Source organism: Scyliorhinus torazame, chromosome 13 (genome assembly GCF_047496885.1).
Source record: "Scyliorhinus torazame isolate Kashiwa2021f chromosome 13, sScyTor2.1, whole genome shotgun sequence".
In the NCBI taxonomy this organism is placed as follows: domain Eukaryota; kingdom Metazoa; phylum Chordata; class Chondrichthyes; order Carcharhiniformes; family Scyliorhinidae; genus Scyliorhinus; species Scyliorhinus torazame.
Genome location: NC_092719.1, coordinates 211266751 through 211283672, shown reverse-complemented (window position 1 = coordinate 211283672; position 16922 = coordinate 211266751). Strand labels below are relative to the sequence as shown.

General features: G+C 50.1%; 1 protein-coding gene across 3 annotated transcripts in view; it reads right to left on the bottom strand.

The window, feature by feature from the left end:
* col7a1 (collagen, type VII, alpha 1) overlaps nt 1-16922 on the bottom strand; it is a 404499-nt gene that overhangs the window by 240045 nt on the left and 147532 nt on the right. For all 3 annotated transcript variants that reach the window (XM_072473023.1, XM_072473021.1, XM_072473022.1), the window contains exons 19-25: nt 12783-12905; nt 6189-6332; nt 4240-4362; nt 2881-3024; nt 2058-2189; nt 1750-1896; nt 449-580 (exon numbers count right to left, since the gene is read on the bottom strand). In XM_072473023.1, coding sequence (XP_072329124.1) covers nt 449-580; nt 1750-1896; nt 2058-2189; nt 2881-3024; nt 4240-4362; nt 6189-6332; nt 12783-12905 — 945 coding nt within the window. The remainder of the gene's footprint in view (nt 1-448; nt 581-1749; nt 1897-2057; nt 2190-2880; nt 3025-4239; nt 4363-6188; nt 6333-12782; nt 12906-16922) is intronic.

Here is a 16922-nt window from a genome sequence, read left to right as displayed (position 1 = left end):
GTGAGAGGGGAACGGGTGCAAGTCTGGACAGGGGCAGCAGAATTCTGGATGATCTCACGTTTGAGGAATCCGGAATGTGGGAGACCAGCCAGCAGGGCATTGGAATAGTCAAGTCTTGAGGCAACTCAACCTTAACAGGAATCGGAAACAAATCGAATGAACTCGTGCCTTCCATTTCCTTCCCTAACAGCACAGTGGGTGTACCTACACCACATGGGCTGCAGCGGTTCCAGAGGGCAGCTCACCACCACCTTCGCAAAGGCAATTCGGAATGGACAATATCTGCTGGTCTCGCCAGCAAGACCCACATCCCTTAAATGCCTGTAACGAGCTGTTTATACAGACTGCAGCTGTATTGGAGACGGTGACCCACTAGCTGCTGTTCCTTCAGGGCACTCGGCTGCTCTAGTGATTGTGACAGCAACGTGTTAAGCACTGAATATTTTACCCTCTGCCAGTCTCCAGTAGATTCTGTATCCAGAGCTTCCCGGCACACTATTCCAGCTTATCTGAATCCGCTTTGTGGTTGAGCCAATGATACGGACAGTCCCAACCGTTCCCAGAGGACGTTCGACAGCAGCTGCAATTTTGACATTAAAAAAGAACCAACAGGTTAATGATGCTACACGGAGGTGATGGAGTGACAATGTCCTGGGGAAGGTGTCGGGCACAATCGCTCTCTTTGGAAGGCAGAAACTTCTATGCTGGCCACGTTGAAACTGTTAAGGACTCTTTAGTGATAGGTTGAACTGGGTCACTGTGGTAGAGTGTTTAAAACGTGAAAAATGGAGAGTTAGCGACTGCCCATTTGCTCAGAGAACAGGCTGAGATCAACACCGAGGTCAGAGGATAATCATATATTGGGAAGGCCACTCAACCCCTCGGAGTTCATTCATTCGCACAGAGGAATGGTCCTTTCAATTCAGAATCTAAATGGTTTCCCAACAGATTGGCGGGTTTGGTCTCATGCTGTGTTCTAATCTCACACACTCAGTTTAAAGCACCATTTTGCAGTAACAATTCCAAATTTGCCTTCTCACTACTTAAACTAAAAATGCCATTTCCTTACCTAATCTAATTTACCTCCAAGATCAACTCTCATGAGTTACCTTTAGACACGGAATTGCCCTAAATGCACCCTTTCCAATTTGCATAGAATTTACAGTGCAGAAGGAGGCCATTCGGCCCATCGGGTCTGCACCGGCCCTTGGAAAGAGCACCTCTACCCTATCCCCGTAGCCCCATAACCTAGTAACCCCACCCAACCCTTTTGGACACTAAGGGCAATTTATCATGCCCAATCCACCTAACCTGCATATCTTTGGACTGTGGGAGGAAACCGGAGCACCCGGAGGAAACCCACGCACACACGGGGAGAACGGGCAGACTCCGCACAGCCAGTGACCCAGGCCGGGAATCGAACCTGGGACCCTGGAGCTGTGAAGCAACTGTGATAACCACTGTGCTGCCGTGCAGCCCTATTCTTCCCTTGCTTCTCTGCAATGTTCTCAAGGTTCCCTGCACCCTTTTTGATATTTTCACAGGACACTCCAATCGTTGAGCCGCTGCAGTGTGTATTGTGCCAGAGGATGGAGGAGAAAGGGGGCGCCGAATTTCCTGAGAGAAAATGGCTATTTAAATCGAGTAAGGGTGGCAGACACGATAGGCTGAATACGACTCCCACAAAACCAATCAGAGACAGTGAATTATCCGGCTGGGGAATAGAATCGTTCCCCATGGGCGACTTACGAGTGGTCGCGGTGATCGTGACGGACTGCCCTTCGCGATTTCTGACCAGCGCGACGACTTTAACGAGGTAATTAACTCCGCCTTGCAGGTCCACGATATCAAAGGTAGTTACATCTCCAGATACAACCCTGCTTACCTCGGGTCCCCCTGAAAATTGAGAGGAAACATTGAGTGGCGTTGGGTCATTTTCCAAACAACTTTTAGGTTCCTTCAGCGAGTTTGAAGCACTTATTTTATTATTCATTCGCTGCCCATCTGTCACCATTACTGATACAAAATTCTTCCCTTTGTTACCAGAGGGAACCTACCATCGCTGCGTTTCCAGCTGATCCGGTAAGATGTGGCTCCACGCACGCCGACCCAAGACACTCGGAGGACGTCGCTGCGGGCTTCGAGCACTCGTACATCGCTGACGCCAGCGACCTGGCCCTCTTTGGACACTGGTGTAGTGAGAGCACAAGAGGTCACCAAAGAGCATGTACATCAAGCTGCTATTAAAGACCGCACAGTAATTGTCCTAATACATACAATCACGCTTGATGTGACTTTTGAACACAAGGGGGTAAGAAATAGGGACTCAATGAGCTATTTGCATGTTCCCGCTGGGTCTGGGGGAGGGGGGGTATTCTTCCTTCGGTAAGGAGATGAAAACTGTGGACACTGCTTCAAGTGTGACCCCCATCGATATAATCCAGTAAGGTCTCTTTACTCTTATTTTCCAATCACTTTGTAACAACAGCTGACAGCCCATTGCTTCCTTCCACAGTATTAAAAGTATTTACTTTCGAGAAACACAGTGCTCTTCTTTGGAATGGTCTGCATTGATTTTCTGTGGTTTTCCTGGGCCGAAGTTCTTTAGTGCGGGATTGTCTTTTCCCGCTGGCAGTGCACCCCGGCCCGCGGGCTTCCCGGCGGCGTGGGGTGGCTTCAATGGGACATCCCATTGAAAAGCGGCGGGAAGATAGAATCGCGTCGGCAACGAATGGCGCGCCGCCGAGAATCCCCAGGTGGCCGGGGGACTGGAGAATTCCGCCCCGGACCTGCATCAACCCTGCAGTCGATCATGTTCCGTGTCGAATAATTTCTTCCTCTCTGTTCCTATTTACAATTTCAAAAACACCACATACTCACCGGTCCGTGTCATAATGGTGGCAGGAACCCCTTCTCTATTCCCCATCACAGGTGTGACTCTGACAGCATAAGCAGTGTTGGGCTTTAACTTTGGGATGTTAAACGATTTGACATCTCCACTCACCATACTGTTCTCCTCAACTCCTGAATTAACAAAAAAAGTTTCAACTGTAAACTCAACAATCAACGGTGTTTATTATTACACACTCAATCAAGTAAAACATCCGTGAGTGTCAGTTTTACAAGATGGTTATCTTTCAAAATGTCCCCTTTAACCTACAGAACATTCTGAAAAGGGGCCGGTGAAGTCATGATGAAGATCTGCTGGGAGACATGCCCATGTGATCTGGCCGCTATGGAGAGGGGAACTCAAACAGAAAACCTATTGAAATGCCAAGACAGTCTTAACACCTCTACACAGTCAGTGTGTCACAGAAAAAGAACAGCTTCCTGTTGAGAAGCAGCGAGAGACAAAGAAGGTACTGCTGTGGAAAAGTAGAGAAATACTGTTTTGTGTTAACCACCAAGCAGGATGCTTGAGTTAATTTTCTGTTCGAGAGGAAGGGAGCAGAAAAAATGGATGTCTTGTGGAGTTTTATGGAACAGAGAGTTGCCAAGGTGTGCCTTTTTGGTGAAAATTGGAGCCAGAAAACTCAGGCTGAGTGGAGTGATTTCCAAAGGCACTGGAAGTTTTGACTTAGCATGGCAGGGAAACGTGAGCCTGCTGGAGAGCTGCAACTCTGGAACTGTTATGCAAAATAACTCATTTGCCAGAAGTGCAGTGCACAGCAAAAGTGATTGTAAGACATATTACAACTGCATTAGTTATGCGAAAGCATCTTTTCCAGATTTTTATTTCCAGGTTTTTCGCACCGAATTCGGACTCTCCAGCTCCCAGTGGGGTTTGAGCTGCCATCCGCTGAGGTGTGGCGGTGGTGGCATTGTGGTGATGACTAGTAATCCAGAGGTCCAGGTTAACGCCCTGGGAGCACTCCTTCAAATCATGCGAATGGAATTTAAATCCAATGTAAAAAGAATTGAAAGGCGGGTCTCAGTAATGGGGACCATGATTCCGTCACGGCTATTGCAAAATCCCATCTGGTTCACCAATGTCCTTTAGCAGAGGACTCCCCCGGTCTGGCCTACATGCGAATCCAAACCCACAGCAATGTGGTTGGCTCTTAACGTCCCTCTGAAATGGCCGGGCCACTCGGTCAGAGATGGACAACAAACTTTGGCCTTGTCAGTGACAGAATAAATTCAAAAAACCTCTTGCCGATACTGCCTGGGCTGTTGTAACAGTGAAAGTGACCACCCCAGTCCACATTTTATAACATCGCCTAAACCCAATAGACCCACCATCGGCACTCTTCCATGTGATTTTATACGCAGACACCCTGCCTACTCCAGTCCACACGATCTGGAGCATGTTCCGTCGCGCCTCAGTAACTCGCACGTTGGTCACGTCTCCGACAATGGGGCCTTTTCATAAAAAGATACAGAAATACATTAAGTCATGGGTAACATAATTTTGAACTTACATGGAAGCAGAAATATGGCCAATTTCCCTTTTTCTTCCACTCAACCAAATCCATATTTGTGGGTTCGGGATTAGGCCTTAGGATTTAAATAAACCTGGGGGGGGCGTGCCCAAGCCCACCCCTGGCAGGATCAACAACTGCCCTGAACCGAAGAGGCCTCCAGCAACTAGCAATGGCCACTGGTGACAAAACTGGCAAAGCCAGAATTTACTGCCGGCTACTTACCCTTGAGAAATAGGCCATTCAGCCCCTCGAGCCAGCTCCGCCATCCAATTAGATCCCGGATGATCTGTTCCACATTCCTGTCTATCCCCGATAACATTTAATTCCCTTGCCTAACAAGAATCTATCTCCCTCCCCCTTAAGAATATTCAATGTTCCCGCTTCCACTGCCTCCTGAGGCAGAGCGTTCCAAAGTTGCACAACCCTCTGAGAGAAAAGTTTTTTAAAATAATAATCTTTATTAGTGTCAAAAGTAGGCTTACATTAACACTGCAGTGAAGTTACTGTGAAAAGCCCCTAGTCGCCACATTCCGGCGCCTGTTCGGGTACACAGAGGGAGAATTCAGAATGTCCAATTCATCTAACAGCACGTATTTCGGGACTTGTGGGAGGAAACCGGAGCACCCGGAGGAAATTCTCGCAGGCACGGGGAGAACGTGCAGACTCCGCACAGACAGTGACCCAAGCCGGGAATCGAACCTGGGACCCTAGCACTGTGCTACCCTGCCGCCTGGTCTCTGTCCTCATCTCTGTCCCATAAGAGCGACCCCTAATTTTAAAACAGTGTCCGTTAGTTCTGGACTCACCCACAAGAGGAAACATCCTTTCCACGTCTACCTTGTCGAGACCATTCAGGGTCTTGTAGACTTCAATCAAGTCACCCCTCACTCTTCTCTACTCCAGCGAAAACAAGCCCAGTCTGTCCAGCCTTTTCTCATTAGACAACCCGCTCACACGAGATATCAATCTCGTGAACCTCCTCTGAATCGTTTCCAACACATCCACATCCTTCCTTAACTAAGGAGACTGAAACCGTACCCAGTATCAAACAAAGCAGAGGCACCTCTAGAATCAGTCAGTACAGAAGGAGGCTATTTGGCCCATCACATCTCTCTGAAAGAGCTATCCAAGTTTTTTTTAAATCGTGTTTATCCAATGCCCTTAAGGAAGTTACTAAGAAGCCTGCTGCTACCGCCTTATCAGACAGCACCATCCAGACCTCGCATTCTCCCTAGGATCATAGACTCCCTACGGCGTAGAAGAGATCGTTCGGCCCGTCGAGTCTGCACCAACCCTCTGAAAGAGCATTCAGTCCCCCTAGACCCAGTCTCTCGCAATCCTGTAACCTCACCGTTGGACACTAAGGGGCAATTCAGCGTGGCCAATCGTGGAAGGAGGTGTCCGAGTGGTTAAGACTGCTAATTTGGTGTGGCCAATCAGCCAAACCTGTACATCCTTGTGGGAGGGAACCAGAGCACCCGGAGGAAACGCACGCGGCCACGGGGAGAACGTGCAGACTCCGCACAGACTGGAATTGAACCCAGGTCGCTGGCGCTGTGAGGCAGCAGTGCTAACCCCCGTGCCACCACTGGACTGGGTGTACAGGGTACCAAATGAGAAGTGTTCCACCCCCCCCCCCCCAACATGAGCAGCCCTTACGGCAAAGGGGGCACCAAATTCACCAAGAAACGTTAACCAGTAGGCTGGATCTGAATGGTGATGTTGTCACCGGGGGCGGGGGGGGGGGTCGGTGCCGCAACTTACTGGTTCTCGTAGTCACCGTGACGACAGTCCCCTCTCTGGATCCAACCAATCCCGATACCTCAATCGCATACACCGTGTCGGGCTGCAAGCCTTCAACGTTGAACGAGGTGGTGTCTCTGCTCAGAATTCTACTGTCCTTGACGCCTGAGGGACAGAAGAGCAAGAAAAGTGAGAATACAGTAACAGCAACCTGCATTTATGTAACGCCTTTAAGTGGTGAACCATCTCCAGGTGCTTCAGAAGAGTGATCACCACATATGCTGCTAAATTGCCCTTAGTGTCCAAAATTGCCCTTAGTGTTGGGTGGGGTTACTGGGTTATGGGGATAGGGTGGTGGTGTAGGCTTGGGTATGGTGCTCTTTCCAAGAGCCAGTGCAGACTCGATGGGCCGAATGGCCTCCTTCTGCATTGTAAATTCTATGAAATATGACACAGAGCCCACATAAGGAGATTTTCATAGAATAGAATCACTACAGTGCAGAAGGAGCCCATTCGGCCCATCAAGTCTGCACCGACCCTCTCAAAGAACACCCTACCCAGGCCCCCAACCCACCTTATCTCTGCAACCCAATAGCCCCACCTAACCTTTAGAACACTAAGGGGTAATTGATCGTGGCCAACCCACCTGACCTGCACATCTTTGGACTGTGGGAGGAAACCGGAGCTCCCGGAGGAAACCCACGCAGACACGGGGAGAACGTGCAGACTCCACACAGACAGTGACCCAGCGGGGAATCGAACCTGAGATCCTGCCGCTGTGAAGCAGTGGTGCTAACCACTGTGCCACCGTGGTTAGGGCAGCAGGTTTTAAGGAGTGTATTAAATAAGAGAGAGCGAGAGAGGTGGGAAGGAATTCCTGGGGTTAGGACCAAGGCTGCTGAAGGCACTGGCTGCCAATGGCGGAGCCAGTAAAATCGAGGATGTGCTCCAGGCCTGAATTAGAGTCTTCGAAAAAAGCGAGGACTCCCTAAAATTTGACTGTTAACTTGGTAGGGTTGCCAGTCCTCAAGGTTGCCGTGGAGGTTCCAGGTTTTAACGGCTAATCCAGATTTTAACGGCACTAGCTTTCGGAGCACTGCTGATTCACCTGAGGAAGGAGCAGTGATTCGAAACAAACCTGTTGGACTTTAACCTGGTGTTGTCAGACTTCTTACAAGGTTCATTGAGAGAGAGTGGTTCCAACCCTCACTAGGGGGAGGGGGTTGGAAGCATTGTGCTGCTTGGCTCGAGGCTTTCAGCAGAAGTGAGGAGGAGGCCCGATGGAGAGGGGAAATAGGCCTGAACCTTAAGGAAATGAGGGGATACACTTATCAGGTAAGGCTGAGGCTCTTTTCTCGAGAAAGGAGGAGGCCAAGTCACCTCTTTAAGATGATGAAAGGGTTTGACAAGGCAAGTGTAAAAAGGATGGACCCATTTCTCCGCGGATATAAGACAGTCCACTAATAAATTCAACAGGAAATGGAGAAAAATGTCTTTGCTTATTGAACATAGAACATAGAACAATACAGCGCAGTACAGGCCCTTCGGCCCACGATGTTGCACCGAAACAAAAGCCATCTAACCTACACTATACCATTATCATCCATATGTTTATCCAATAAACTTTTAAATGCCCTCAATGTTGGCGAGTTCACTACTGTAGCAGGTAGGGCATTCCACGGCCTCACTACTCTTTGCGTAAAGAACCTACCTCTGACCTCTGTCCTATATCTATTACCCCTCAGTTTAAGGCTATGTCCCCTCGTGCTAGCCATTTCCATCCGCGGGAGAAGGCTCTCACTGTTCACCCTATCTAACCCTCTGATCATTTTGTATGCCTCTATTAAGTCTCCTCTTAACCTTCTTCGCTCTAACGAAAACAACCTCAAGTCCATCAGCCTTTCCTCATAAGATTTTCCCTCCATACCAGGCAACATCCTGGTAAATCTCCTCTGCACCCGTTCCAAAGCCTCCACGTCCTTCCTATAATGCGGTGACCAGAACTGTACGCAATACTCCAAATGCGGCCGTACCAGAGTTCTGTACAGCTGCAACATGACCTCCTGACTCCGGAACTCAATCCCTCTACCAATAAAGGCCAATACTCCATAGGCCTTCTTCACCACCCTATCAACCTGGGTGGCAACTTTCAGGGATCTATGTACATGGACACCTAGATCCCTCTGCTCATCCACACTTTCAAGAACTTTACCATTAGCCAAATATTCCGCATTCCTGTTATTCCTTCCAAAGTGAATCACCTCACACTTCTCTACATTAAACTCCATTTGCCACCTCTCAGCCCAGCACTGCAGCTTATCTATATCCCTCTGTAACCTGCTACATCCTTCCACACTATCGACAACACCACCGACCTTTGCTGTTTGTAGTATATATAAATGATTTGGAGGAAAATGTAACTGGTCTGATTAGTAAGTTTGCAGACGACACAAAGGTTGGTGGAATTGCGGATAGCGATGAGGACTGTCTGAGGATACAGCAGGATTTAGATTGTCTGGAGACTTGGGCGGAGAGATGGCAGATGGAGTTTAATCCGGACAAATGTGAGGTAATGCATTTTGGAAGGGCTAATGCAGGTAGGGAATATACAGTGAATGGTAGAACCCTCAAGAGTATTGAAAGTCAAAGAGATCTAGGAGTACAGGTCCACAGGTCATTGAAAGGGGCAACACAGGTGGAGAAGGTAGTCAAGAAGGCATACGGCATGCTTGCCTTCATTGGCCGGGGCATTGAGTATAAGAATTGGCAAGTCATGTTGCAGCTGTACAGAACCTTAGTTAGGCCACACTTGGAGTATAGTGTTCAATTCTGGTCGCCACACTACCAGAAGGATGTGGAGGCTTTAGAGAGGGTGCAGAAGAGATTTACCAGGATGTTGCCTGGAATGGAGGGCATAAGCTATGAGGAGCGATTGAATAAACTCGGTTTGTTTTCACTGGAACGAAGGAGGTTGAGGGACGACCTGATAGAGATATACAAAATTATGAGGGGCATAGACAGAGTGGATAGTCAGAGGCTTTTCCCCAGGGTAGAGGGGTCAATTACTAGGGGGCATAGGTTTAAGGTGAGAGGGGCAAGGTTTAGAGTAGATGTACGAGGCAAGTTTTTTACGCAGAGGGTAGTGGGTACCTGGAACTCGCTACCGGAGGAGGTAGTGGAAGCAGGGACGATAGGGACATTTAAGGGGCATCTTGACAAATATATGAATAGGATGGGAATAGAAGGATACGGACCCAGGAAGTGTAGAAGATTGTAGTTTAGTCGGGCAGTATGGTCGGCACGGGCTTGGAGGGCCGAAGGGCCTGTTCCTGTGCTGTACATTTCTTTGTTCTTTGTTCTTTGTTCTTTGACTTTAGTATCGTCTGCAAATTTACTCACCCACCCTTCTGCGCCTTCCTCTAGGTCATTGATAAAAATGACAAACAGCAACGGCCCCAGAACAGAACCTTGTGGTACTCCACTTGTGACAGAACTCCATTCTGAACATTTTCCATCAACCACCACCCTCTGTCTTCTTTCAGCTAGCCAATTTCTGATCCACATCTCTAAATCACCCTCAATCCCCAGCCTCCGTATTTTCTGCAATAGCCTACCGTGGGGAACCTTATCAAACGCTTTGCTGAAATCCATATACACCACATCAACTGCTCTACCCTCGTCTACCTGTTCAGTCACCTTCTCAAAGAACTCGATAAGGTTGAGTGATGAGAATGCGGATCTCATTACCACGTGGAGCAGTTTAGGCAAATAACATAGGTGTGTTGAAGCTGAAGGTAGATAAGCAGACGAGCGAGAAAGGATAGAAGAATGTCCTGAAATGACAACATAAAGGGCTGGATAAACCCAGCAGGTCTGGCAGCATCTGTGGAGAGAGAAACTGGAGTTAACATTTCGAGTTGGATATGACGCTTGAGGAGTATTTGACTCGAAAAGTTAATTCTGCTTCTCCCTCCACAGAAGCTGCCAGTCTTCTGCTTTTTTTTTCGATTTCCAGCATCCGCAGTATTTGGCTTTTATTAAATAAGGGTTTACTGACAGGGTTAGAACAAAGAACAAAGAAATGTACAGCACAGGAACAGGCCCTTCGGCCCTCCAAGCCCGTGCCGACCATGCTGCCCGACTAGACTACAATCTTCTACACTTCCTGGGTCCGTATCCCTCTATTCCCATCCTATTCATGTATTTGTCAAGATGCCCCTTAAATGTCACTATCGTCCCTGCTTCCACCACCTCCTCCGGTAGCGAGTTCCAGACACCCACTACCCTCTGCGTAAAAAACTTGCCTCGTACATCTACTCTAAACCTTGCCCCTCTCACCTTAAACCTATGGCCCCTAGTAATTGACCCCTCTACCCTGGGGAAAAGCCTCTGACTAACCGCTCTGTCTATGCCCCTCATAATTTTGTAGACCTCTATCAGGTCGCCCCTCAACCTCCGTCGTTCCAGTGAGAACAATCCGAGTTTATTCAACCGCTCCTCATAGCTAATGCCCTCTATACCAGGCAACATTCTGGTAAATCTCTTCTGCACCCTCTCTCAAGCCTCCACCATCATTCTGGTAGTATGGCGACCAGAATTGAACACTATACTCCAAGTGTGGCCTAACTAAGGTTCTATACAGCTGCAACATGACTTGCCAATTCTTATACTCAATGCCCCGGCCAATGAAGGCAAGCATGCCGTATGCCTTCTTGACTACCTTCTCCACCTGTGTTGCCCCTTTCAGTGACCTGTGGACCTGTACTCCTAGATCTCTCTGACTTTCAATACTCGTGAGGGTTCTACCATTCACTGTATATTCCCTACCTGCATTAGACCTTCCAAAATGCATTACCTCACATTTGTCCGGATTAAACTCCATCTGCCATCTCTCCGCCCAAGTCGCCAAACAATCTAAATCCTGCTGTATCCTCTGACTGTCCTCATCGCTCTCCGCAATTCCTCCAACCTTTGTGTCGTCTGCAAACTTACTAATCAGACCAGTTACATTTTCCTCCAAATCATTTATAAACACTGCAAACAGCAAAGGTCCCAGCACTGATCCCTGTGGAACACCACTGGTCACAGCCCTCCAATTAGAAAAGCATCCTTCCATTGCTACTCTCTGCCTTCGATGACCTAACCAGTTCTGTATCCACCTTGCCAGCTCACCCCTGATCCCGTGTGACTTCACCTTTTGTACTAGTCTACCATGAGGGACCTTGTCAAAGGCCTTACTGAAGTCCATATAGACAACATCCATTGCCCTACCTGCATCAATCATCTTTGCGATCTTCTCGAAAAACTCTATCAAGTTTTTGAGACACGACCTCCCCTTCACAAAACCATGCTGCCTCTCACTAATACGTCCATTTGCTTCCAAATGGGAGTAGATCCTGTCTCGAAGAATTCTCTCCAGTAATTTACCTACCACTGAAGTAAGGCTCACCGGCCTGTAGTTCCCTGGATTATCCTTGCTCCCCTTCTTAAACAGAGGAACAACATTGGCTATTCTCCAGTCGTCCGGGACATCACCTGAAGACAGTGAGGATCCAAAGATTTCTGTCAAGGCCTCAGCAATTTCCTCTCCAGCCTCCTTCAGTATTCTGGGGTAGATCCCATCAGGCCCTGGGGACTTATCTACCTTAATATTTTTCAAGACGCCCAACACCTCGTCTTTTTGGATCTCAATGTGATCTCAATTGAAGTAGGATGGGACCATTAAACCGTGACCTCCTTTTATTCTTTCATGGGGTGTGCGTGTCGCTGGTTAGACCACCATTCGTTGCCCATCCCTAATTGCCCTTGGGAAGTTGGTGATGAGCTGCCTTTATGAACCGCTGCAGTGCATGTGGCGTAGGTACACCCACAGTGCTATTAGGGAGGGAGCATCTGGACTTTGACCCAGCGACAGTGAAGGAAAGGCGATATATTTTCAAATCAGGTTGACGAGTGACTTGGAGGGGAACTTCCAGGTGGTGGGGTTCCTAGGTATCTGCTCCACTTGTCCTTCTGGGTGGTAGAGGTCACAGGTTGACAAAGTGCTGTCAAAGGAGCCTTGGTGAGTTTCGGCAGTGCATCCTGCAGATGGTACAAACAGCTGCCAATGTTTCAGTGGCAGAGGGATTGAATGTTTAAGGTGGTGGATGGGGTGCCAATCAAGTGGGCTGCTTCATTCTGGATGGTGCTGAGCTTGTTCAGTGTTGTCGGAGCTGCTCTCATCCAGACAAGTGGGGAATATTCCATCACACTCCTGACTTGGGCCTTGTAGATGGTGGACAGGCTTTGGGGAGTCAGGAGGTGAGTTACTCGCCACAGAATTCCCATTATCTAACCTGCTCTTGTAGCTTAGATTTATACGGCTAGTCCAGTTCTGTTTCTGGTCAATGGTAAGGGATATTGGGAGATTCAGATTGTGTATGCCATGGGGGGGGGGGGGGGGGGGGGGGGGGGGACTTTCTCTTGTTGGAAATGGCCATTGCCGGACACTTGCGTGGCGTGAATGTGACGAATAGATCTGAACAGAGTAAAAAGCAGAAATGAAAACCCTTCAGCCCTCACTTGTCTCGCCCAACATTGAACAAACCTGAACAGCAAACAGGGTGGGACACTTACCATCGGCGCGTCTCCACGTAACCCTGTACGCTGTCGCCCTGGCAAATCCAGCCCAGCTGATACGAATCCGAGAGCTTTCGGTTTCAACCACTTGAAGATTCGTCACACCTTCCGCGAGTGATTCTTGGAAAGACAAAGGTGATTTTTTTTTTTTGTTAAGACAGAGAAACAAATGATGTCGGGGGAGAAATCATTTTGCCCATCAAACTTCAAATCCAGCATGTGCCTTTTCTCTTCAGGCAAACACACAGCTACCATTTGGACTGGTTTGAGACATTCTGAGGTCTAATTAGATATAAAGTAAAATTAGCCAAGTCACATGTGACCACCAGTGACTGAATCAAAACAGTCAAGTATCCATCAATCTGGCTGGATTGAAACCCAGAGTCAAAGGTGAAAGGTCCTTTGTTAACCCCCACCTCACGTACACCCTCGCCCATGCTGCTGTCACTGACTCCGGCAAAGCAGGTATTGGTCAGTGCTCTGAGAAAAGTCTTTAAACATTCCAAAACTACTAAAGTTCCAAACAAACATGCTCAAATTTTCACATCGCTATTCCTTCCAACTGTTACTGTTGGAATAACAGCTTTGTCAACTTCCGGTTGCGGCTGTGCCAAGGGAGGTCGCACGTTCGGCAGCTCCCGCCAGGAACGGACCTTTGGGCTCTTTAGAGGGGCCCCAACGGCAATTGTTCGACGGCTCCCAGTGTGGGAAGGTGACAGCAAGGTTCCCCCGGCACTGTATGGATTGGACCAGGAGTGGAGCGGTTACGAAAGTGATTCTGGTGCAGCGGAAAGTGCGAGGGAGGAGATTACGTGGAGCTGGAGTTGGGAGAGGAGAGGGACCAGCGACCGCTGTGGCGCCTCGATGTGGGACTGTTGGCGGATGAGGGTGTGTGCGGGCGGATGCGGGGGTGTATTGAAAGATACTTTGAGGCCAACGACAACGGGGAGGAGCAGGTGGGGGTAGTCTGGGAGGCGGTGGTCAGGGGAGAGCTAATCTCCATTAGGGCCCACAGGGAGAAGAGGGACGGGAGGGAGAGGGAGAGGTTGGCGGGGGAGATTTTAAGGGTGTACTGGAGTTATGCAGAGGCCCCCGAGGAGGGGCTACTTAGGGAGCGACGGAACCTCCAGACGGAATTCGACCTGATGACCACGGGGAAAGCAGAGGCACAGTGGAGGAAAGCGCAGGGGGCGGCGTATGAGTATGGGGAGAAGGCGAGTCGGATGCTGGCACATCAGCTTCGTAAGAGAGAGGCAGCGAGGGAGATTGGTGGAGTTAGGGATAGAGGGGGGAATACGGTGCGGAGTGCGGTGAGAATAAACAAGGTATTTAGGGACTTCTATGGGGATCTGTACAGGTCTGAGCCCCCGGCGGGGGAGGAGGGGATGCGACGATTCCTAGATCAGCTGAGGTTCCCGAGGGTGGAGGAGGAGGAGGTGGCTGGTTTGGGGGCGCCGATTGGGCTGGAGGAGCTGGTTAAAGGATTGGGGAGCATGCAGGCAGGGAAGGCCCCGGGGCCGGATGGGTTCCTGGTTGAATTTTACAGGAAATACGTGGACCTGCTGGGCCCGTTGCTAGTGAGGACTTTTAATAAGGCGAGGGAGGAAGGGACCTTGCCCCCGACAATGTCCAGGGCGCTGATTTCTTTGATTTTGAAGCGGGACAAGGATCCATTGCAATGTGGGTCGTATAGACCGATCTCGATCCTCAATGTTGACGCTAAGTTGCTGGCGAAGGTGCTGGCTACGAGAATTGAGGACTGTGTCCCGGGGGTGATTCAAGAGGACCAGACAGGATTTGTGAAGGTTAGGCAGCTAGATACTAATGTGCGGAGGCTCCTCAAGGTGATTATGATGCCCTCGATGGAGGAGGAAGCGGAAGTAGTGGCAGCTATGGACGCGGAGAAGGCCTTTGATCGGGTGGAATGGGAGTATCTTTGGGAAGTGTTGCAGAGGTTGGGGTTCAGGGAGGGGTTCATCAGTTGGGTCAGGCTGCTATATAGAGCCCCTGTGGCGAGTGTGGCTACAAACGGGCAGAGGTCGGAGTACTTTTGGCTGTACCGGGGGACGAGGCAGGGGTGTCCCTTATCCCCCTTGTTGTTTGCACTGGCAATTGAGCCACTGGCCATAGCACTAAGGGAGTCCAGGAAATGGAGGGGACTGGTCCGGGGGGGGAGAGGAACACCGGGTGTCGTTGTATGTCGCTGACCTGTTGTTGTATGTTGCGGATCCAGTGGAGGGGATGGCGGAGGTCATGAGGATCCTTTGGGAGTTTCGGGACATTTTGGGGTATAAACTCAACGTGGGGAAGGGTGAGCTCTTTGTGGTGCATTCAGGGGACCAGGGAAGGGGGATAGACGAGTTACCGCTGAAGAGGGCGGAAAGGAGCTTTCGGTACCTCGGGATCCAAGTAGTTAGGAGTTGGGGGGCCCTGCACAAGCTCAATTTGACGCGCTTGGTGGAGCAGATGGAGGAGGATTTTAAGAGATGGGATATGCTGCCACTCTCACTGGCGGGTAGGGTGCAGTCGATCAAAATGACGGTCCTTTCGAGATTTCTCTTTGTGTTCCAGTGCCTTCCCATTTTGATCCCCAAGGCCTTTTTCAAACGGGTAAGCAGGAGCATCATAGGATTTGTGTGGGTGAATAAGACCCCGAGGGTGAAGAGGGTGTTTCTGGAGCGTAGCAGGGACAGGGGGGGAGCTGGCGCTGCCGAATCTATGTGGCTCTTATTGGGCAGCCAATGTGGCGATGATCCGTAAGTTGGTAATGGAGGGAGAGGGGCGGCGTGGAAGAGGCTAGAGATGGCGTTCTGTGTGGGCACGAGCCTGAGGGCGCTGGTGACGGCACCGCTGCCGCTCTCGCCGACAAGGTACACCACGAGTCCGGTGGTGGCAGCGACACTGAAGATCTGGGGGCAGTGGAGGCGACACAGGGGCGAGGTGGGAGCCTCGGTTTGGTCCCCAATTCGGGAGAATCATCGGTTCGTCCCGGGAAGGGTAGATGGGGGGTTTTGGAGCTGGCATCGGGCAGGGATTAGAAGAATGGGGGACCTGTTCATCGATGGGACGTTTGCGAGCCTAGGGGCGCTGGAGGAGAAGTTTGGGCTACCCCCGGGAAACGCTTTCAGGTACATGCAAGTGAGGGCGTTTGTGAGGCGGCAGGTGAGGGAATTTTGCTGCTTCCGGCACGTAGGATTCAGGACAGGGTGATTTCGGGTGTATGGGTTGGAGAAGGCAAGTTTTCGGCGATTTACCAGGAGCTGCAGGAGGCCTCGGGGAGGAGTTAAAGGGCAAGTGGGAGGAGGAGCTTGGGGAGGAGATAGATGAGGGTCTGTGGGCTGATGCCCAGAGTAAGGTTAATTCTTCCTCCTCTTGCGCCAGGCTCAGCCTAATACAGTTCAAAGTTACTCACAGAGCGCATATGACAGGGGCGAGGTTGAGTAGGTTCTTTGGGGTGGAGGACAGATGTGGGAGGTGCTCGGGAAGCCCGGCAAATCACGTCCATATGTTCTGGTCGTGCCCGGCGCTGGATGGGTTCTGGAGGGGCTTTGCGAGGACTATGTCCAAGGTGGTGAACGCCCGGGTCAAGCCGAGCTGGGGATTAGCATTATTTGGGGTATCGGACGAGCTGGGATTGCAGGAGGCAAAAGAGGCCGGTATTCTGGCCTTTGCGTCCCTGGTAGCCCGGCGGAGGATTTTGTTACTGTGGAAAGATGTGAAGCCCCCTAGTGTGGAAGCCTGGATAAATGACATGGCAGGGGTCATCAAGCTGGAGAGGATAAAGTTTGCCTTGCGAGGCTCTGCGCAGGGGTTTTTCAGGCAGTGGCAACCGTTCCTAGACTATCTCGCGGAGCGTTAGGAGGAGGTCAGCAGCAGCCCAGGGGCGGGGTGGGGGGGGGGGGGTTCTTTTGGGGTGGCGTTTGGGTTAAGATGGGGGGTTTCCCTATTTGTGTTTTCTACTGTTATATGGGGGGTTATTGTATTTGGGGGAAATCCAATGTATAATTTCTGCTCGACAGCCAGCTAAATAGAAATCAGAAAGGACATCAACACGAGCCTTGGCAGGACTGCACGGGGTGTTGGTGCGATCGAGAGGGCTGCGTTCATTTTCTCTCCTTATTGAAGGGGAGAGATAGT